This window comes from Schistocerca piceifrons, chromosome 10, assembly GCF_021461385.2.
Source record: "Schistocerca piceifrons isolate TAMUIC-IGC-003096 chromosome 10, iqSchPice1.1, whole genome shotgun sequence".
Taxonomy (NCBI): domain Eukaryota; kingdom Metazoa; phylum Arthropoda; class Insecta; order Orthoptera; family Acrididae; genus Schistocerca; species Schistocerca piceifrons.
Window position 1 is genome coordinate 45,156,017 of NC_060147.1, and position 24,035 is coordinate 45,180,051.

General features: G+C 44.7%; 1 protein-coding gene across 1 annotated transcript in view; it reads left to right on the plus strand.

Moving 5' to 3' along the window:
* LOC124718677 (ras-related protein Rab-8A) overlaps window positions 1-24,035 on the plus strand; it is a 254,876-nt gene that overhangs the window by 196,108 nt on the left and 34,733 nt on the right. The window contains exon 3 of the mRNA XM_047244302.1: window positions 14,015-14,153. Coding sequence (XP_047100258.1) covers window positions 14,015-14,153 — 139 coding nt within the window. The remainder of the gene's footprint in view (window positions 1-14,014; window positions 14,154-24,035) is intronic.

Below are 24,035 nucleotides of genomic sequence, written 5' to 3' on the forward strand. Positions count from 1 at the left end.
GTTCACGAGCCTGAGTATTCTTGGTTCGATTCCGGCGCGAAGCAAATGGCCTGGAATGGTTGTTAGTGTCCGATCTGAGCTTTCTCTGGCAAACACTCTGAACATGTCCTTTTTTATTACAGAAAAAGCAAATAGCTTGGCGTGATGGGCGATTCTCATGCGAATATCTAGTAGCACACCGCGGGCATGATTTTAGCACTGCATTTGCTTGCTGACGCGGAAAACATAGTGGAGAGCTTGGCGGCAGCTGCGCGGATGAGCGCGAGGGCAGTTTACCGGGCCGCGCAGCGCGCCCGGCGGGCCGGTTAATGTGACACATGGCCGGCGAAGTTTCAAATGATTTCTGAGCAAAGTCAAGTGTGTCCTGCCTATCCAAGATGTCCATCACTTGTTGAAGGGAGGGATTGACTAAATTCAAAATCTGTTCCCTTATACAAACATCAGAAACGTTCTGTGCAATTGCATCATGTACCATTGTATCTGAATAAGGGAGTCCACATTCACACTCAAAAGCACAATCCCTAGTAAGGCCTTGCAAAGTGGCAACCCAGTCTGACCGGCCGTACGTTTGGTACGAAAGAAAGTATACCTTTTTGCAACTACATTGACTGATTCCTTGAAATATGCATCCAATGCAGACAAAATTTCTTCGTAGGACAGAGTTGCTACGTCGCGTCCGGGAAACAATTTCACTATCACACGGTAGGTGGACACACCTACACATGCCAACAAAAAAGGCTGCCGCTCGTTACCTTGAATTCTGTAGGCGGCGAGATGGAATCCAAATTGGCGTGACCACTCCATCCAGCTTTCCAGTGCCGCATCAAACGGATGAAAAGGTGGTGCAATAGCGTGTTGTGGCTGCGGTAGCAGTGGAGCGGCGGCTGCCGCATCGTTTTGCATTGCACGTTGACCCTGGACGAGCTGTCCAAGGGCATCCAATAAGGTCTGCGTCTGCTTATTCTGCAAACGATAAAATTCGGACAGTACATCTGGAGAATGTGGCGAAGCCATGACACAATGAAATCAGTCTATCAATTAGTACAAACGCGATTTAGCTCGTCACCATGTGTAGTGTTGGCAGAAGAGCCAACACTGTGTTGTTAGAGGAAGCCGAAATGCACGCGTTTAAATACACGCAGACTGGCGTGTGGTCTGGAACAGGACAATGTCTTGAGAATTGCAATAAAGTACGAAAGTCTTGTAATACTTAACTTTAATCCATAATCGGTGTACATCGCTCTTGATTGTACATGCTTCATAAAATAATATCAAATGCTATGGCGCCTTGCTAGGTCGTAGCCAATGACTTAGCTGAAGGCTATGCTAACTATCGTCTCGGCAAATGAGAGCGTAATTGCCAGTGAACCAGGGCTATCAACGTCGGCTGTACAACTGGGGCGAGTGCTAGGAAGTCTCTCCAGACCTGCCATGTGGTGGCGCTCGGTCTGCAATCACTGATAGTGGCGACATGCGGGTCCGACGTATACTACCGGACCGCGGCCGATTTAAAGGCTACCACCTAGCAAGTGTGGTGTCTGGCGGTGACACCACACTTTAAATCTTTAATGTACTGAGGCAGTGCATTATAGAGCTTAATGTCCATGTGGCTTACATGCTTCTGAGTTCGTGTTTTTCTTACTTGTTCTATGTGGAGATCATTCTTGTTCCTTGTGTTATAGTTGTGACAGTCTGCATTTGTGTGGAGATCGCTTAGATTAGCTTTGGTTAAGAGTACACATTTAAGTATATAGACTGATGGCAGAATAAGTATTCCTAACTTTTTGAAAAGAGGTCTGCAGTGAGCTTGTGTCGGACTGTGGGTAATTATACGAACAGCCCATTTTTGTAAAACAAAAATGTCTTTCAAATTAGAATTTGAGCTGGCCCAGAACACTATTCCAAATGAGGCAACAGAATGAAAGTATCCAAAGTATGCCATTCTGATGCCTTCTATAGTACAAACATTTGAAATAACTCTCAGTGCAAAGCAGGCTGAGTTAAGTCAGTGTGTAAGAAATTTTACATGGTGTTCCCAATTTATAGCTTCATCTATATGCATTCGTAACACTTTTGCAAAATGCACTCTCTTTATTAGTCTGTCATCCAGTTCTAGATTAATGTCTTCATCCTGAATCATTTTACCAAACTGTATGTAATTTGTTTTCTTTGCATTGAGTGTAAGTTTATTTGCACTGAACCAAGTCTCAATACTTTTTAGGATTTTGTCAGTAGTTGATTGTATCGAGTTTTTAAAGTGGCTCACTATCAGACTTGTGTCATTTGCATGTAGTGCAATTTTGGCTGTATCATATTGTAACTGTAAATCATTGACATATATGAGAAAGAGCAGTGGCCCTAAGATGCTGCCCTGGGTTACTCCTAATGGAACTTCTTTTGCTTCTGAAACTAACCTTATTTTTTGATTTGAACTTACAGTGGTGAGCTCAACAATCTGAGATCTGTTTTTGAGATACGACTCAAACCACATTTTAACTCTTTCTCTAATACCTACTGCTTCCAGCTTATCAAAGAGGATTTCATGACAGACCATATCGAAAGCTTTAGATAGATCTAAATTGATTCTTACTACACTTTTGTTTTTCTCCAAATTTTTAATTATTTCTTGGGTGTAGTCTATGACTGCAGTTTCTGTGCTTCGTTTTGCACGAAAACCATGTGATTACTATTCCAATGTTTATTATTGTCTAGGTAACTAGTGACTCTCAATTTCATCAGTTTCTCTAATATTTTGGAGGAAGCAGGAAGAAGTGATATGGGACGGTAGTTTTCTGTTTTATTTCTGTCTCCATGCTACATATGTTCTCCAGTTTGTACAGCAACTACGGTGTGGCTTTATGGTTTATTTCGAATTGCCTAGCAAAGTAGATGGTTTCAGTCGCAGTTCCAGTAGTAACCTTGCAGTGCCTGTGCTAACGTTTGTTGTGCTGTGTTGTGCATACTTAAATCTTGACGCGGTGTTCTGAGGAACTGAAGAATAATTGTCGTGGTTCACATTTACTGCTGTTCAAATGTAAGTATTGCGTTGTTTTAACACTATATGGTAACAGAGACGTGTCCAAAAAAGGAATGTCGCGACCAATTCGAATCAATTGATTTTCATCATTCCGTGCCAAGTGGTGTAGAGATTCCAACATGAGCTTAAAACGCATTTCCATAAAATTTGTGTGAAAATTCGCACATGTTCCTGAAAAGCATCAGTCTCAAGTGGCCCAATTTCAGAAGAATTTTCGGCACTTATGCAGTTTAGGAAGTAGGGCATCACTCCTCTTACAGATAAGCTATGGACACATATTACTCGTATATCTCAAAATCGGGAGTGAAGTTGCGCATCATGCAGCCTATTGCGCACAGTTTGAGTCATAACACGACGTCCTGTGGCTGCGCGAAAAGCATTGTTCAACATGGTGGCGTTCCTGTAAGGTTTGCTCCGAGCCATAATCCGTAGGTAGCGGTCATCCACTGCTGTAGTAGCCCTTGGGCGACCTGAGCGAGGCATGTCATCGACAGTTCCTGTCTCTCTGTATCTCCTCCTTGTCGGGATAACATCGCTTTGGTTCACTCCGAGAGGCCTGGCCACTTCCCTTGTTGAGAGCCCTTCCTGGCACAGAGTAACAATGCGGACGCGATCGAAGCGCGGTATTCACCGTCTAGGCGTGGTTGAACTGCAGAGAACACGAGCCGTGTGCCCTCTTCCTGGTGGAATGACCGGAACTGATCGGCTGTCGGACCCCCTCCGTCTAATAGGCGCTGCTCATACATGCCTGTTTACATCTTTGGGTGGGTTTCTCTGAACAGTCAGAGGAACTGTGTCTGTGATAAAATATCCACAGTCAACGTCTATTTTCGGGAGTTCCGGGAACTGGGGTGATGCAAAACTTTTGTTGATGTGTGTATTTCGTTTGTGGCTTTTCATCCTAAAGTATACCAAAATTTCATTCGATCAACGAGTTGAGTACGGAAATATCGATGTTCCGATATTATTCTCTTGCCATCGATGTGTAGATGTTTTAAAGGACTTGACATTAATGTAAAAATCCGATGTTTCCCCACTAAAATTCGATGTTAATCTAACATCGATAAATATCGATCATCCCTAGATCCCTAGTATGGCAATTATTGTAGTATACGTTGTTTTAGATGAATTCCGAAAAATTATTACTAAAGTATGCCCGTAGCTATCCCTCTGATTGCTGTTCTCTCTATACACAAAAGGCGATGTCCTGACTGAGTGATTGATTGACTGACTGACTCATCAACGCCTAGGCCCAACCTACTAAAGAAAAAACTTGAAATTTGGGGAGGGATTTTTCGAAATTCCACCCCTGAGGCGCTGGAATGGGGATGAACATTTTTTTTTTAAAAAAAAGGCAATTTCGAAGATAGAACTAAGAAAATTGCTATTTGGTTTCTCAATCAGAAATTAAAATATACGTGTTCCAGGATTTTTGGAAAATCAACCCTGAAGGGGGGTGAAATAGTAGGTGAAATTTTTTTGAAAATAAATCATGGTTAGAGAATAACTAAAGCATTGTTAAAGCTGCGTCTATGAAAATTATGGTTAAGCAGTGGGCTCTCAGCTAGTGTGTGAATAAAACTGGTTCTAGAGTTCTAGTAGTATGCGTAAAATAATGTCTGAATCTGTTTGTGCGCTTTTGGACTCGTCTCACTAGGTCTATATTGTTTATGTAATTCTTTCTAATTTATATGTTTACATAGGTCGGAACCAAAGAACTGCAAGTGTGTTTTCAACCCTCGCTGGGCTGAGGATCCAGAATTTTGGTGGGCCACTGAGCACACATCTGAAAAATCCAGTGTTCATTGCGTGCTCAGCAAAACGAACTTCTCCCTCAGCAATACGGGCAAGCAGGCCTTGTGCAGTCATGCGAGGGGTAATAAGCACACTGGGCTTGAGGCTGCTAGAAAGAGAACAGTGCCAGAATCCAATCTACACTACTGGCCATTAAAATTGCTACACCAAGAAGAAATGCAGATGATAAACGGGTATTCATTGGACAAATATATTATACTAAAACTGACATGTTGTTACATTTTCACGCAATTTGGGTGCATAGATCCTGATCAATCAGTACCCAGAACAACAACCTCTGGCCGTAATAACGGCCTTGACACGCCTGGACATTGAGTCAATCAGAGCTTGGATGGCGTGTCCAGGTACAGCTGCCCATGTAGCTTCAACACGATACCACAGTTCATCGAGAGTGGTGACTGGCGTATTGTGACGAGCCAGTTGGTCGGCCACCATTGACCAGACGTTTTCAATTGGTGAGAGATTTGGAGAATGTGCTCGCCAGGGCAGCAGTCGAACATTTTCTGTATCCAGAAAGGCCCGTACAGGACCTGCAACATGCGGGCGTCCATTATCCTGCAGAAACGTAGGGTTTCGCAGGGATCGAATGAAGTGTAGAGCCACGGGTGGTAACACATCTGAAATGTAACGTCCACTTTTCAAAGTGCCATCAATGCGAACAAGAGGTGACCGAGACGTGTAACCAATGGCACCCCATACCATCACGCCGGGTGATACGCCAGCATGGCGATGACGAATACACGTTTCCAATGTGCGTTCACCGCGATTTCGCCAAACACGGATGCGACCACCATGATGCTGTAAACAGAACCTGGATTCATCCGAAAAAATGACGTTTTGCCATTCGTGCACCCAGGTTCGTCGTCGAGTACACCATCGCAGGCACTCCTGTCTGTGATGCAGCGTCAAGGGTAACCGCAGCCATGGTCTCCGAGCTGATAATCCCTACTACTGCAAACGTCGTCGAACTGTTCGTGCAGATGGTTGTCTTGCAAACGTCCCCATCTGTTGACTCAGGGATCGAGACGTGGCTGCACGATCCGTTACAGCTGTGCGGATAAGATGCCTGTCATCCCGACTGCTAGTGATACGAGGCCGTTGGGATCCAGCACGGCGTTCCGTATTACCCTCCTGAACCGACCGATTCCATATTCCGCTAACAGTCATCGGATATCGACCAACGCGAGCAGCAATGTCGCGATACAATAAACCGCAATCGCAATAGGCTACAATCCGACCTGTATCAAAGTCGGAAACGTGATGGTACGCATTTCTCCTCCTTACACGAGGCATCACAACAACGTTTCACCAGGCAACGCCGGTCAACTGCTGTTTGTGTATGAGAAATCGGGAGGAAACTTTCTTCATGTCAGCACATTGTAGGTGTCGCCACCGGCGCCAACCTTGTGTGAAAGCTCTGAAAAACTAATCATTTGCATATCACAGCATCTTCTTCGTGTCGGTTAAATTTCGCGTCTGTAGCACGTCATCTTCGTGGTGTAGCAATTTTAATGGCCAGTAGTGTATTTGCTGGACACAGCTGTGCTTCCACAGTTCTAGCCACGTTCGTGCCGCCTGCCACTGCTAAACGCAGTCAGCTTACTGTCAATGTTGACAATGAAAAGGACAATTGTGACGGTGCACAACTTGACAGGTGCATTATAAAAGTAAATTATTAATTTCAATGGAGAAAAGTAGTATCTCTAATTAGTCTCTGTAGTTTTAGTTCTCTGCGATGCATACAGGGAGTGCGTCGTGCAGTCATGATGTGGCCAAGCAGCCAGGTCCTAATCTGAGGCAAACTCATCAGGTACCTACTGCAGGAAGTTCTGGACGGCGACCTACGATGCTATGCTACACACAGAGGGATGCTGTGACCAAGGCGGAAATCCGGCCGTGTCTGTTCGCTGCTGTGAGACACCAGTCTTCACGGGATATTGGCAGTCTTTTTAGTCTGTTACCAGATATGTTTCCAGACACTGACATAGCCTCCAAAGTGCAGCTTCAAAAATCAAAAGCAAATTATGATATTGTGTTTGGACCGGGTCCATTTTTCACGAAAGAGCTGGAAGATATTGTTGCTTCCTGTGACATTGTCACACTTGGCTTTGTTGAGAGCCTTAACAAGATTAGCCAAAACCAGCAAATGGATCTCTTTGTATGTTTCTGGGACAGGTATCGAGCAGGTACCCCATATCAGTGTTTTTGTTGAAAAGTGCTGCAAAAAATTTAATTGAAGCGTTTGAAGCATGTGCATCCCAATCTGAAGTAGATGTGAAAAATCGGGTTGTCCAAGTGTCCATGGATGGCCCTAATGTTAACATGTCATTCAAAAAAGAACTAAAAAGCAAGCTTAAATTTCTGGGTAATCCGGAAGATCCCATGCTTTTGGGACATGTGGATTGCACACAGTTCATGGTGCTAGTGCTGGTTGGAACATTGTTCACTTTTTGAGAGCATTATATAATCTGTTAAAAAATGTTCTCTCTCACAGAGCTGATTTCACCAGTATTACAGGCACTTCTGTTTTTACCGGCCGGAGTGGCCGAGCAGTTCTAGGCGCTACAGTCTGGAACCGCGTGACCGCTACGGTCGCAGGTTTGCATCCTGCCTCGGGCATGGATGTGCGTGATGTCCTTAGGTTAGTTAGGTTTAAGTAGTTCTAAGTTCTAGGGGACTTATGACCTCAGCAGTTGGGTCCCATAGTGCTCAGAACCATTTGAACCACTTCTGTTTTTCCGCAGAAGGTTTGTGCCATGCGGTGGGTGGAAAATGTGGTAGTGTGGGCTCAGCAGATTTTAATAGTGGTTCAAAAGTATGTGAACGAAATAGAAAAGCTAAAGAAGGAACATGAACAGGAAAAGCCTAAATGTAAGATCAATATTGGAATACCAAAGAATCATAGCTACAAAGCTAGTGCACGAGTCTTTGAGAGACAAGATGCTGAGGGACCGTTTCGCCTTTCTTGAGACTATGGCTGCCCACGTTGGGCAATTCCTGACGAAATTTCAGTCGGATGCCCCCCTTAGTGCCTTTCCTTTACACCTCCTCCACCCTATTGTCAGAGAGTTAATGAAAAAAATTTGTCAGGCCCGAAATTTTGGAGAGGCAGAGTATGTTCAAAATAGATTTGAGTGAGAGCACAAATCTGTTCAAATGGCTCTGAGCACTATGGGACTTAACATGTATGGTCATCAGTCCCCTAGAACTTAGAACTACTTAACCCTAACTAACCTAAGGACATCACACACATCCATGCCCGAGGCAGGATTCGAACCTGCGACCGTAGCAGTCGCGCGGCTCCGGACTGAGCGCCTAGAACCGCTAGACCACCGCGGCCGGCCACAAATCTATTGGACCTCAGAAAGTGGACTATGGGTATGGAACTAGAAAAGCTCTGGATCGATGTGATGTATCTCAGGAAGATATCTTGGTGTTCTGAAATGAGTGTCGTACATATATGAAGAGTATGGTATCCAAAATTCTGGACAATTCACCCCGCCCATATTCCTTCACGAAGGGCGTCACATGTTTGGACCCAGAAGTGGCCATTAACTCTGACCTTGCGCAGAGATGTCTAAGTGTAGCATTAACAACTCTGACAGACTTAAATTGCTTTGGCGGTCATGAGGCTGATTCCATTGCTAGGGAATTCCAGAATCTTTTAGAGACTAGGACCACAAAGGAAATCCTGAAATCAGGAACCGCGTGACCACTACGATCGCGGGTTCGAATCCTGTCTCGGGCGTGGATGTGTGTGATGTCCTTAGGTTAGTTAGGTTTAAGTAGTTCTAAGTTCTAGGGGACTGATGACCTCAGAAGTTAACTCCCATAGTGCTCAGAGCCATTTTGAAATGCTGAAAGAATTTGATGCAAATCGTGATCGAACTGATAAATTCTGGATGATGATCATTGAGGATAATAAGGGATACGAAAATTTGAAGAAATTTGTCAAGCTTGCTTGCATACTCTTCCATGGCAAGGCCAGTCTTGAAAGAGGTTTTTCTGACAACTCCTCCGTTCTTGTCGAAAATTTGACCGAACCGTCTCTCATAGCCCTTAATACTGTTAATGATGCAGCCAAGGTTGCTGGTGGTGTTCGATCCGTACCCATCACGAAACAATTAATCCAGATCTTTCGAAATGCACATTGTAGATGCAGTGAAGCACTAGCGGAGGAGAGGGCAGCTGAAAAGTCCTCAGAAGAAAATGAGAGAAAGAGCAAAGATATTAACGAAAAGTTAAGAGAGCTACAAAAGAAAAAAAAAAAAACTAAACATTTAGAAAGTACTGATAGAGGGATTGCTCAGATCAAACAAGAAGTTATATCATTAAAAATGCTTGTCCGTGATTTGAATTAGTGTTCACATTTGTGTCAATACCAAACAAATGTTACCATTTTTCAATAATTATTGTGTTAAAATTGTATGTGAATTTTATTTCTAGAGTTGCTCGTGAAAAGTATAATTTATACTGAAGCAGATAATGCTTTTTTTATACCCCATGTGTGCTACCAACATCTACGAGGGCAGTTCAATAAGTAATGCAACATATTTTTTTTTCTGAAACAGGGGTTGTTTTATTCAGCATTGAAATACACCAGGCTATTCCCCAATCTTTTAGCTACACAACACTATTTTTCAACGCAATCTCCATTCAATGCTACGGCCTTACGCCACCTTGAAATGAGGGCCTGTATGCCTGCACAGTACCATTCCACTGGTCGATGTCGGAACCAACGTCGTACTGCATCAATAACTTCTTCATTATCCGCATAGTGCCTCCCACGGATTACGTCCTTCATTGGGCCAAACATATGGAAATCCGACGGTGCGAGATCGGGGCTGTAGGGTGCATGAGGAAGAACAGTCCACTGAAGTTTTGTGAGCTCCTCTCGGGTGTGAAGACTTGTGTGAGGTCTTGCGTTGTCATGAAGAAGGAGAAGTTCGTTCAGATTTTTGTGCCTACGAACACGCTGAAGTCGTTTCTTCAATTTCTGAAGAGTAGCACAATACACTTCAGAGTTGATCGTTTGACCATGGGGAAGGACATCGAACAGAATAACCCCTTCAGCGTCCCAGAAGACTGTAACCATGACTTTACCGGCTGAGGGTATGGCTTTAAACTTTTTCTTGGTAGGGGAGTGGGTGTGGCGCCACTCCATTGATTGCCGTTTTGTTTCAGGTTCGAAGTGATGAACCCATGTTTCATCGCCTGTAACAATCTTTGACAAGAAATTGTCACCCTCAGCCACATGACGAGCAAGCAATTCCGCACAGATGGTTCTCCTTTGCTCTTTATGGTGTTCGGTTAGACAACAAGGGACCCAGTGGGAACAAACCTTTGAATATCCCAACTGGTGAACAATTGTGACAGCACTACCAACAGAGATGTCAAGTTGAGCACTGAGTTGTTTGATGGTGATCCGTCGATCATCTCGAACGAGTGTGTTCGCACGCTCCGCCATTGCAGGAGTCACAGCTGTGCACGGCCGGCCCGCACGCGGGAGATCAGACAGTCTTGCTTGACCTTGCGGCGATGATGACACACGCTTTGCCCAACGACTCACCGTGCTTTTGTCCACTGCCAGATCACTGTAGACATTCTGCAAGCGCCTATGAATATCTGAGATGCCCTGGTTTTCCGCCAAAAGAAACTCGATCACTGCCCGTTGTTTGCAACGCACATCCGTTACAGACGCCATTTTAACAGCTCCGTACAGCGCTGCCACCTGTCGGAAGTCAATGAAACTATACGAGACGAAGTGGGAATGTTTGAAAATATTCCACAAGAATTTTCCGGTTTTTTCAACCAAAATTGGCCGAGAAAAAAAATGTGGTGCATTACCAATTGAACTGCCCTCGTATTTCTTTATGATGGAAATGTTTTAATAATAATGTTTTATTTCATTTGAAACCTGTTCTCATCTTGTAACTTTTTGTCCATATTACTTTTGACAGTTGAATTATTTTGTCAAACACTGGTATGTTTCTTTTTTTGTTAAAATAAAACACTTTTATTTCAAGGGTTTTCTTCATTCAACTAGTACTAAAGCCCCCATTATGTTCCTATATACAGACAAGTTTATTAGGGACTAATCACAACAAGACCATGGAAAAAAATAAAAATGGACTTGGAAAACTCAAGGAATCCTTTTTCTTAAATTCGCTGTACACCCTACTTACAACATGATGTGGCGTGGACTCGACTAATGTCTGAAGTAGTGCTGGAGGGAACTGACACCATGAATACCGCAGGGCTCTCCATAAATCCGTAAGAGTACCTGGGAATGGACATCTCTTCTAAACAGCACGTTGAAAGACACCCCAGTTATGCTCAACAATGTTCATGTCTGGGGAGTCCGGTGGCCAGCGGAAGTGTTTAAAATCTAAAGAGAGTTCCTGGAACCACTCTGTAGCAATTCTGTAGCATTGTCCTGCTGGAATTGCCCAAGTCCGTTGGAATGCACAGTGGAACGAATGGATGCAGATGATCAAACAGGCTGCTTACGTACGTGTCAGGGGTCCCATATCACTCCAGCTGCACAAGCCCCCCACCATTACAGAGCCTCCACCAGCCTGAACAGTTCCCTGCTGACACACATGGGTTCGTGAGGCTGTCTTCATACCCGAAAACGTCCATCCACCCGATAGAATTTGATACGAGACTCGTCCAACCAGGCAACGTGTTCCCAGTCATCAACGGTCCAACATCGGTGTTGGCGGGCCCAATCAAGGTGTAAAGCTTTGTGTCGTGCTGTCATCAAGGGTACACGAGTGGCCCTTCGCCTCCAAAAACCCATACCGATGATGTTTCGTTGAATGGTTCACACGCTGACACTTGTTGATGGCCCAGCATGGAAATCTGCAGCAATTTGCGGAAAGATTCCACGTCTGTCGCATTACACAATTATCCTCAGTCGTTATTGGTCCCTTTGGATCAAATGGTTGAAATGGCTCTGAGCACTATGGGTCTCAACATCTGTGGTCATAAGTCCCCTAGAACTTAGAAGTACTTAAACCTAACTAACCTAAGGACATCACACACATCGATGCCCGAGGCAGGATTCGAACCTGCGACCGTAGCAGTCGCGCGGTTCCTGACTGAGCGCCTAGAACCGCTAGACCACCGCGGCCGGCTTGGTCCCTTTCTCGCAAGATCTTTTTCCGGCCGCAGCGACGTCGGAGATTTGTTGTTTTACCGAATTCCTAATATTCACGATACACTCGTGAAACAGTCGTACGGGAAAATCCCCACTTCATAGCTACTTCGGAGATGCTGTGTCCCATCGCTCTTGCGCCGACTGTAACACTGCGCCAGACACTTGTCTTATATAGGCGCTGCCTATCGCATCGCCGTATTTTGCCTGTTTACATATCTCTGTATTTGAATATACATGCCTATACCATGTTCTTTGGCGCTTCAGTGTAATTCGGTCACGAATGTTTCTGTCTTGTATGTATCTACATCTTCAGAATAAATTCGGTACATGTATGCTTCTAACATTGTACACTACTCGCCATTAAAATTGCTACACCAAGAAGAAATGCAGATGAGAAACGGGTATTCATTGGACAAATATACTAGAACTGACATGTGATTACATTTTCACGCAATTTGGGTGTATAAATCGTGAGAAATCAGTACCCAGAACAACCACCTCTGGCCGTAATAACGCCGTTGTACGCCTGAGCATTAGGTCAAACAGAGCTTGGATGGCGTGTACAGGTACAGCCGCCCATGCAGCTTCAACACGATACCACAGTTCATCGAGAGTGGTGACTGGCGTATTGTGACCAGCCAGTTGGTCGGCCACCATTGACCAGACGTTTTCAATTGGTGAGAGATTTGGAGAATGTGCTCGCCAGGGCAGCAGGCGAACATTTTCTGTATCCAGAAAGGCCCGTACCGGACCTGCAACATGCGGTCGTGCATTATCCTGCTGAAATGCAGGGTTTCGCAGGGATGGAATGAAGGGTAGAGCCACGGGTCGTAACACATCTGAAATGTAACGTCCACTTTTCAAAGTGCTGTCAATGCGAACAAGAGGTAACCGAGACGTGTAACCAGTGGCACCCCATACCATCACGCCAGGTGATACCCCAGTATGACGATGACGAATACACGCTTCTAATGTGCGTTCACCGCGATGGCGCCAAACATGGATGCGACCATCATGATGCTGTAAACAGAACCTGGATTCATCCGAAAAAATGACGTTTTGCCATTCGTGCACCCAGGTTCGTCGTTTAGTACACCATCGCAGGCGCTCCTGTCTGTGATGCAGCGTCAAGGGTAACCGCAGTCACGGTCTCCGAGCTGATAGTCCGTGCTGCTTCAAATGTCGTCGAACTGTTCGTGCAGATAGTTGTTGTCTTGCAAACGTCTCCATCTGTTGACTCAGGGATCGAGACGTGGCTGCACGATCCGTTACAGCCGTGCGGATAAGATGCCTGTCATCTCGACTGCTACTGATACGAGGCCGTTGGGATCCAGCACGGCGTTCCGTATTACCCTCCTGAACCCACCGATTCCATATTCTGCTAACAGTTATCGGATCTCGACCAACGCGAGCAGCAATGTCACGATACGATGAACTGCAATCGCGATAGGCTACAATCCGACCTTTATCAAAGTCGGAAACGTGATGGTACGCATTTCTTCTCCGTACACGAGGCATCACAACAACGTTTCACCAGGCAACGCTGATCAGTTGTTTGTGTACGAGAAATCGGTTGGAAACTTTCATCATGGCAGCACGTTGTATGTGTCGCCACCGGCGCCAACCTTGTGTGAATGCTGTGAAAAGCTAATCATGTGCATACACAGCATCTTCTTCCTTTTTGTTAAATTTCACGTCTGTAGCACGTCATCTTCGTGGTCTAGCAATTTTAATTGCCAGTAGTGTATATTACTTTCATATGAATCCTGCCTTTATGCTGATTTTTCACCAATGTCTACGTCTTTTAGTACGGTAACAGTTTTAAAACAATGACGGTTTTACGTTTCAGATTTTTTTCAGGTGGTCTGCTGTGTAAATATGGCCCTGCTGTTGGCGCTTCGGTTCCAGCCGCTGCAGCAAGTCTTGACTGTAAAGATGTTGCATTTGGGTAGAGTTTTTCTGGACGACTGCTGACTTGCAACTGCTTGGCTGTGTTACAGGGACACTGCGGGCCAGGAGCGGTTCCGTACTCTGACGACGGCCTACTACCGCGGCGCCATGGGCATCCTCCTCATGTATGACGTCACCAGCATGGAGTCCTTCAACCACCTGTCGTACTGGCTGCGAAACATACAGGAGGTGAGGCAGTCTTGCACATCAGAGTGAGATTTTCACTCTGCAGCGGAGTGTGCGCTGATACGAAACTTCCTGGCAGATTAAAACTGTGTGCCGGACCGAGACTCGAACTCGGGACCTTTGCCTTTCGCGGGCATGTGCTCTACCAACTGAGCTACCCAAGCACGACTCACGACCCGTCCTCACAGCTTTACTTCTGCCAGTATCTCGTCTCCTACCTTCCAAACTTTACAGAAGCTCTCCTGCAAACCTTGCTGAACTAACACTCCTGAAAGATAGGATATTACGGAGACATGGCTTAGCCACAGCCTGGGGGATGTTTGCGGAATGAGATTTTCACTCTGCAGCGGAGTGTGCGCTGATATGAAACTCTCCCGCGAAAGGCAAAGGTCCCGAGTTCGAGTCTCGATCCGGCACACAGTTTTAATCTGCCAGGAAGTTTCAGTCTTGCACATGTTTCCCAAATCCAGATCCGAACCCAAAGACTAGAAAGTTGCACAGGTCACACCAATATTCAAGAAAGGTGGTAGGAGTAATCCACTAAATTACAGACCCGTATCGTTACCGTCGATATGCAGCAGGATTTTAGAACATATATTGTGTTCGAACATTATGAATTACCTCGAAGGAAACGGTCTATTGACACACAGTCAACATGGGTTTAGAAAACATCGTTCCTGTGAAACAAAACTAGCTCTTTATTCACATGAAGTGCTGAGTGCTATTGACAGGCTGTGAGGTGCCGGGGCTAGAAGTGTATTTAAGACTAAATTCTTCTAGAATCTTCATATGGAAATTATGCTCTAAGCCCCCCCTTTTCTAACTCCGACTTTTTCTGTTGCACGTCGATTAAGAAGAAACGCGAACTGACTGTAATCGACCCTGCAAGTGGAGTAGAAAAGACTTTGGCTCCTGCTAGATTAAGGAAAGGCAAACCTACGTTTCTAGCATTTGTGGAAATTAGAGAAAGCTTTTGACAATGTTGACTGGAATACTCTCTTTCAAATTCTGAAGGTGGCAGGGGTAAAATACAGGGAGCGAAAAGCTGTTTACAATTTGTACAGAAACCACATGGCAGTTATAAGAGTCGAGGGATATCAAAGGGAAGCAGTGGTTGGGAAGGGAGTGAGACAGGGTTGTAGCCTCTCCCCAATGTTATTCAATCTGTATATTGAGCAAGCAGTGAAGGAAACAAAGGAAAACTTCGGAGTAGGTATTAAATTCCATGGAGAAGAAATAAAAACTTTGAGGTTCGCCGATGACATTGTAATTCTGTCATCTGAACGGAATTGACAGTGTCTTGAAAGGAGGATATAAGATGAACGTCAACAAAAGCAAAACGAGGATAATGGAATGTAGTCGAATTAAGTCGGGTGATGCTAATGGAATTACATTAGGAAATGAGACACTTAAAGTAGTAAAGGAGTTTTGCTATTTGGGGAGCAAAATAACTGATGATGGTCGAAGTGGAGAGGATATAAAATGTAGACTGGCAATGGCAAGGAAAGCCTTCCCGAAGAAGAGAAATTTGATAACAACTTTTCACCGCATGCAATTAAAGAGGAAAATGGAATTACTCAGAGTAAGACAGAAATATGAGAGGGGCTCATGCCACCTCTCAAAGGGATTTCAGATCTATTCCGTATTCCTGGATTTCCGGAAGGCTTTTGACACTGCATCACACAAGCGGCTCATAGAAAAATTGCGTGCTTATGGAATATCGTCTCAGTTATGTGACTGGATTTGCAATTTCCTGTCAGAGAGGTCACAGTTCGTAGTAACTGACGGAAACTCATCGAGTAAAACAGAAGTGATTTCAGGCGTTCCCCAAGGTAGTGTTTTATAGGCCCTTTGCTGTTCCTTATCTATATAAACGATTTGGGAGACAATCTGAGCAGCCGTCTTCGGTTGTTTGCAGATGGCGCTGTAGTTTATCGACTAATAAAGTCATCACAAGGTCAAAACAAAATGAAAAACGATTTAGAAAGGATATTTGAATGGTGCGAAAAGTGGCAGTTGACCATAAACAACGAAAAGTGTGAGATCATCCACATGAGTGCTAAAAGGAACTCGTTAAACTTCGGTTACGTGATAAATCAGTCTAATCTGAAAGCCGTAAATTCAACAAAATACCTAGGTATTACAGTTACGAACAACTTAAATTGGAAGGAACACATAGAAAATGTTTCGGGAAGGCTAGGCAAAGACTGCGTTTTATTGGCAGGACACACAGAAAATGTAACAGACCTACTAAGGAGACTGCCTACACTATGCTTGTCTGTCCTCTTTTAGAATGCTGCTGCATGGTGTGGGATACTTACCAGATAGGACTGACGGAGTACATCGAAAATGTTCAAAGAAAGGCAGCATGTTTTGTGTTTTGGCGTAACAAGACAGCCACGCCACTCGGAAGTAGCCGAAAGGCACGCGCTAAGCTCACGCAGATGGGCGTGAGGTCTGAAACAGGTTACGTAATGAATGCTATAAAGAAAAGTACGTAGCTTCTGGAATACTTAACTTTAATCCATCCTTGTTGTATACATCGTTCTTGATGATATAAGTGAGACTCTTTAGATACAAGCTGTGTAAGGCTAATGGCGCCTTGCTAGGTCGGAGCCATTGACTTATCTGAAGGCTATTCTAACTATCTGCTCTGCAAATGAGCGAGGCTTCGTCAGTGTGCATCGCTAGCTAAGTCTGTTGTACAACTGGGGCGAGTGCTGGTAAGTCTCTCTAGACCTGCCGTGTGGTGGCGCTCGGTCTGCTATCACTGAAAGTGGCGACACGCGGGTCCGACATGTACTAATGGACCGCGGCCGATTTAAAGCTACCACCTAGCAAGTGTGGTGTCTGGCGGTGACACCACATTTTGTATTATCGCAAAATAGGGGAGAGAGTGTCACAGAAATGATACAGGATTTGGGCTGGAAATCATTAAAAGAAAGGCGTTTTTCGTTGCGATGGAATCTTCTCACGAAATTCCAATCACCAACTTTCTCCTCCGAATGCGAAAATATTTTGTTGACACCGACCTACATAGAGCGAAACGATCACCACGATAAAATAAGGGAACTGAGCTCGTACGGAAAGGTATAGGTGTTCATTAAGTGCACTATACGAGATTGGATTAATATAAAATTGTGAAGGTGGTTCGATGAACCCTCTGCCAGGCACTTAAGTGTGATTCGCGGAGTATCCATGTAGATGTAGAAACCCAGGACCGGTAAAGGAAACGTTTCTCCACACGAGCGACACGTCATTTGTCTCTCCCCCCCTCCCACAGACGTATGTTATCTTCCGTTGGGTTTTTGATAAGACTGTGAAAAAGAGATCTGAATCTAGTGATCATGCAAGAGGATTGTTTTCCTTCTTTTAAAATTGTGGTGTCACCGCCAGACACCACACTTGCTAGGTGGTAGCCTTTAAATCGGCCGCGGTCCGTTAGTATACGTCGGACCCGCGTGTCGCCACTATCAGTGATTGCGGACCGAGCGCCGCCACACGGCAGGTCTAGAGAGACTTCCGACCACTCGCCCCAGTTGTACAGCCGACTTTGCTAGCGATGGTTCACTGACAAAATACGCTCTCATTTGCCGAGAGGATAGTTAGCATAGCCTTCAGCTACGTCATTTGCTACGACCTAGCAAGGCGCCATTATCAGTTGCTATTGATATTGTAAATAATGTACAGACAAGAGCTACGTTCAGCATTAATGGGTTACAGTTAAGTATTCCACCAGTTACCTCCTTTTTTTCTAAGTTCTAATATCCTTGTCCTGTTCCAGACCTCACGCCAGCCTGCGTGAGCTAAACGCGTGCCTTTCGGCTTCCTCTATTCATACGGGTTGGCTCTTCTGCCAATCCACAACAAAAATAACTCCTGCATGGACATCACTCTGTAACAGAAACAAATGTCTAAATTTTATTCTACTGCTAAATACAGGGTGACACAGAGTAATGGGAATGTTTGAAATGAGTAGTGGCAGCCATGGGCAGATGGCAGCACTGCGGGTTCGTGACCGTTAGCGACTAAACAGTCAGCCATTTCAGTAATCATGGCTCAGTGGAACGGACAACAGCGCGCGTAAGCCATAAAAATGTTTTATAAAAACAATGACAGTCTGGTAGTGGCACAGAGGGTATTTTGACGTTTTTTATAATCTAGGATGTTATGATACCGTTCCTTTTAAGCACGCGAGAAAATGTTGGATTAATAACTTTGAAGAGACTCGATGTGCCCTCAAGAAGAAATCAACAGGACGGCCAAGAAGTGTGCGTTCTCCAGCGAACATTGATGATGTACGCGAGTCTGTCTTACTGAGCCCACGGTGTTCAATTCGTAAACGAACAGCAGTGATTGGGATGTCCTGGGAGAGTTTTCGCAGAATTCTTCATCTTGATTTAAAATTTCATCCGTACAATCTACAGATGATGCAACAACTGAAGGACAACAATTACCGGTTACAATTAGGATTCTGTCAAGAAATGGTAAGAAAAATAAACAATGACGATGAGTTTCTAAACAAGTTGTGGATGTCAGATGAGGCACATTTTCATCTGACAGGTTATGTAAATAAGCAGAACTACCGTCATTGGGTAAACACAAATCCTAATGAGCGCTCTTTACACACTAGTCAAGTGACAGTATGATGTGGTGTTTCGTCACATGGGATTATCGGACCGTATTTTTTCGGAAATGAACAGGGAAACACAGTAAATGTCAATGCCGATCATTACATGGAGATGTTACGAACTTTTGTTACACCTACATTGAACAACTTTCCAGACGTTCGAGAAGCCTGGTTTCAACAGGACGGAATGACGTCACACACTGCACGGCAATCAATGGCATATGTGCGAGAATTGGTCGGCAACCGTGTGATCTCACGATTCGGTAACATTCCCTGGCCTCCTAGATCGCCAGATTTATCCGTTTGTGATTTTTTTCTTGTGGGCCTACTATAATATCAAAGTCTACACGACTCGACCAAGAAACCTGGATGAGTTAAAACAGAGAATTCGGGACACAATTCACAGTATCCCAGCTGAGTGTTGCAGCGGTCAATGAGGAATCTCAACAGCAGATTTCACTAATGTATTCGTACATGAGGACGCCATCTAAAGGTTGTAATTTTTAAAAAAATGAAAAATGCAATCAGTGTTTCGTAAATGGCAAAGTTGTAAGGTTTCAATTACTATGGATGCAATTTCTTTCCGTCATCACTTCTAATTTTATTGTAGTGTGGAATTGTTCCCGTTTTTCTGTGTCACCCTGTATTAAGAGAAGAGACAATTCATTTCTATTTGAGACCATTCCTGAGATAATTAAAAGCTGTTAGCGAAAAAAAAAGTTGTACAATGCCGGAGAAAAAGAAACACTCTTATGAGATCATTTGATTAATAAGTGGTGTGATAGGTAATTCACCATTGTACGAGTATACGATAGAAAATTCAGACTGAATGAAACACATTCCACAGTAAAGGGTGCCAACAGTCGCATCAATACAGAGTGTATGCCCTTCTGCAGGCAATGAAAGCATGTGTTCTTGCATGCAAATGATCATTAAGTTGCTGACTGGCATCCTGCAGTAAATTGTCCCAAGCATTTTGACCTTCTCTTGCAGTTCGGTAACAGTCCTTGCGGGCTCTGGAGAACGAATAAGTTTCCACTCGTCTGTGTCCTGTATGTGTTCAGTTGGCGAGAGGTGTGATGATCCTGCCGACCAGGGCACTTGTTGCGCACCACGAAGAGCACGTTCCATTGCAGCAGCCGTACATGGTCGTGCATTGTCCTGCTGAAAAAGCACACCACCTTTCTCTTGAAGAAATGGGAGTAGCATAACAACCTGTGCAGTGTACTTACTGGCTACTTTACCCTGCAGTGCTTTTTTTGTGCAAACATATAGTTTTTTAAAGGGAACTGAAAATAGTGTAAATTGACTGTCAGTAGTTTATGTTGCAGGATTCTAGTGGAAGTAGTTGACTAGGTATTGTGTTTTTAAAAGTTCCCCCACTGACACTTATTTGTGACATTCAGCCTGCGTAGTTGCTAGGTATGACATTGTTATGATTGCATACAGTGCATCGCGACTTGCTAGTCAGTTAGTAGTTGACAGTACAAAGAGTAGGTCGTGACTGCAGGAAAAGTCGATATTCTCATAGTGTTTAGAGAATGTAGAAATAATGCAGTTCGTTCATGTGCGGTGTCTGTGGCAAGATATCACAAAAGACGTCAAACATCTCAGTCATTATTTATCAATCTCTTCAACAAGTTACGTCAATGTAGTACTGTAACACCTAGACAACATAACAAAAGGAAACAAGTGATGGCAGAAGAGGGAGGAAATTAATGTTCTTGCTGCTGTTGCAGTTGATCCGCACATTAGCTCCCGTGCAATCACAAGAGGAAGTGGCATGAGTCAGGCAAGTGTCCTACGCGTTTTCCATCGACATGGGTTCCACCCCTATCACAACTCTCTCCATCATGGAAGTAATTGTGAAATCATATTAACTTCTGTACATGGACATTAAGACATGATACTCCAAATGGAAGGACGACGGTTCAATCCCGCGTCCGGCCATCCTGATTTAGGTTTTCCGTGATTTCCCTAAATCACTCCAGGCAAATGCCGGGATGGTTCCTCTGAAAGGGCACGGCCGACTTCCTTCCCCATCCTTCCCTAATCCGATGAGACCGATGACCACGCTGTCTGGTCTCCTTCCCCAAACCAACCAACCTACTCCAAATGGATCATGTATCTTGTTAACAATGAAGCTACATTTACCAATCAGGGCCACATAAATCGTCAAAACGTGCATTCTTGGTCTGTTGACAATCCCCATTGGCTTTGTCAGGTGGAACTTCATTGTCCATGGAGTATAAACGTGTGGTGTGGTATAGTTAACGGTCAGCTTATAGGCCTGTTTTTCATGAACGTAACACTGAAATCGTAAAAGTGTTGCAGCCTGCTATCAAACCATCTGCCACAGGTGCTAGAAGACGTTCCTTTGTAGACGAGGAGCAGCCCATGGTACCAGCATGATGGCTGTCCAACCCATAGTGCATAAATTATTACAGAATATCTTCAACAATTGTTACCAAACATTGGGTTGGACGCAAAGGCGGGAAGCTGAAAGACGTTGTCTACAAGGATATACCAACTACACCCAATGATTTGCGACGACGTATTACTGCGGACTGTCCAGACATCGCTACTGAAAAGCTAGCACGTGTGCAGCAGTCATTCCTTACCAGACTGGAATCTTGATCGTTTTCAACACAACCTGTGAGATCAGTTGTCTCTTTAATGGTCAGATCCATATCACTAGTGAATGCACTTGTTCTTTAGTGTGTGCTACCACTTTTCAAAATACACTATTGGCCATTAAAATTGCTACACCACGAAGATGGCGTGCTACAGACGCGAAATTTAACCAACAGGAGAAGATGCAAATGATTAGCTTTTAAAATCATTCACACAAGGTTGGCGCTGGTGGCGACACATACAACGTGCTGACATGAGGAAAGTTTCCAACCGATTTCTCATACACAAACATCAGTTGACCGGCATAGCCTAGTGAAACATTGTTGTGATGCCTTGTGTAAGGAGGAGAAATGCGTACCATCACGTTTCCGACGTTGATGAAGATCGGATTGTAACCTATCGGGATTGCGGTTTATCGTATCGCGACACTGCTGCTCACGTTGGTCGAGATCCAATGACTGTTAACAGAATATGGAATCGGTGGGTTCAGGAGGGTAATACGGAACGCCGTGCTGGATGCCAACGGCCTCGTATCACTAGCAGTCGAGATGACAGGCATCTTATCTGCATGGCTTTAACGGATCGTGCAGCCACGTCTCGATCCCTGAGTCAACAGATGGGGACGTTTGCAAGACAACAACCATTTGCACGAACAGTTAGACGACATTTGCAGCAGCTTGGACTATCACCTCGGAGACCGTGGGTGCGGTTACCCTTTACGCTGCATTACAGACAGGAGTGCCTGCGATGGAGTACTAAACGACGAACCTGGGTGCACGAATGGCAAAACATCATTTTTTCGGATGAATCCAGGTTCTGTTTACAGCATCATGATGGTCGCATCCGTGCTTAGCGACATCACGGTGAACGCACATTGGAAGCGTGTATTCGTCATCGCCATACTGGCGTATCACCCAGCGTGATGGTACAGGGTGCCATTGGTTACACGTCTCGGTCACCTCTTGTTCGCATTGACGGCACTTTAACAGTGGACGTTACATTTCAGATGTGTTACGACCCGTGGCTCTACCCTTCATTCAATCCCTGCGAAACCCTACATTTCATCAGGATCATGCACGGCCGCATGTTGCAGGTCCTGTATGGGCCTTTATGGATACAGAATGTGTTCGACTGCTGCCCTGGCCAGCACATTCTCCAGATCTCTCACCAATTGAAAACGTCTGGTCAATGGTGGCAGAGCAACTGGCTCGTCACAATACGCCAGTCACTACTCCTGATGAACTGTGGTATCGTGTTGAAACTGCATGGGCAGCTGCACCTGTACACGCCATCCAAGCTCTGTTTGACTCAATGCCCAGGCGTATGAAGGCCGTTATTATGGCCAGAGGTGGTTGTTGTGGGTACTGATTTCTCAGGATCTATGCACCCAAATTGCGTGAAAATGTAATCACATGTCAGTTCTAGTATAACATATTTGTCCAATGAATACCCGTTTATCATCTGCATTTCTTCTTGGTGTAGCAATTTTAATGGCCAGTCGTGTACAATACATCACAAACCACTCGCACTAGGATTGTGCAACAGCCGGCCAAAGTGGCCAAGCGGTTCTAGGCGCTACAGTCTGGAACCGCGCGACCGCTACGGTCGCAGGTTCGAATCCTGCCTCGGGCATGGATGTGTGTGATGTCCTTGGGTTAGTTAGGTTTAAGTTGTTCTAAGTTCTAGGGGACTGGTGACCTCAGAAGTTAAGTCCCATAGTGCTCAGAGCCATCATCTGATTGTGCAACAAACACCACAACAGTCCAGGTTACCCTACTTTGTTCCATTTAAAGAGCCTATGCTTGCACACAAAATTCACTTTCTAAGTATTATACCAGTTGTTTATTGGCTAACAACACGAGCCCCTGACTACCAATCCATTCTGTGAAAACCGCACGTCAGTAACACCTCCCATTTCCAGAATATTTGCGCAGGTTTTAGGTGATTCGCCCTGTATATGCAGACCGAAGTGCCGAATGAAAATTTGTGCGAAGGCTGGGATTCGAATCTGGGAATGGAAATTTGGATCTAGAAGGGGAGCTTTCTAGGATAGATTGTGCAGTTGTGCAAAGTCGCTGTGCCAGGGCGCCGTTTGGTTAGTGCATCTGCCTAGTGAGCAGAAGACACGGGTTCGAATCCTGGTCTTGGTACAAATTTTGTCACTTCAGTCTGTGTAATTACATCATACATTTTACAGACTTGAAAAGTTGTCTGGAACCATATAGTTTTATTTGACAGAAGAATAAAAGTTATTGTATATAATGTAGACTTCTTTTCATATTAAAAAAAAAAACCAAACTCCCCCAGAACAGGTCATGAAGGCCCAACGGTACCGACTGGCCGCCGTGTCATCCTCACCCATAGGCGTCACTGGATGCGTATATGGAGGGGCACGTGGTCAGCACACCGCCCTCTCGGCCGTATGTCAGTTTACGAGACCGGAGCCGCTACTTCTCAGTCAAGTAGCTCCTCTCAGTTTGCCTCACAAGGGCTGAGTGCACCCCGTGTTTTGAGATTATATACTTTTAAAGTTGTGACTGCTAGTTTTCCATGCTTGAGATCGATACCTCATCATATATCATAGTAAAAGTAGAGATTTTATTTGACAGTCAGAAATCTCT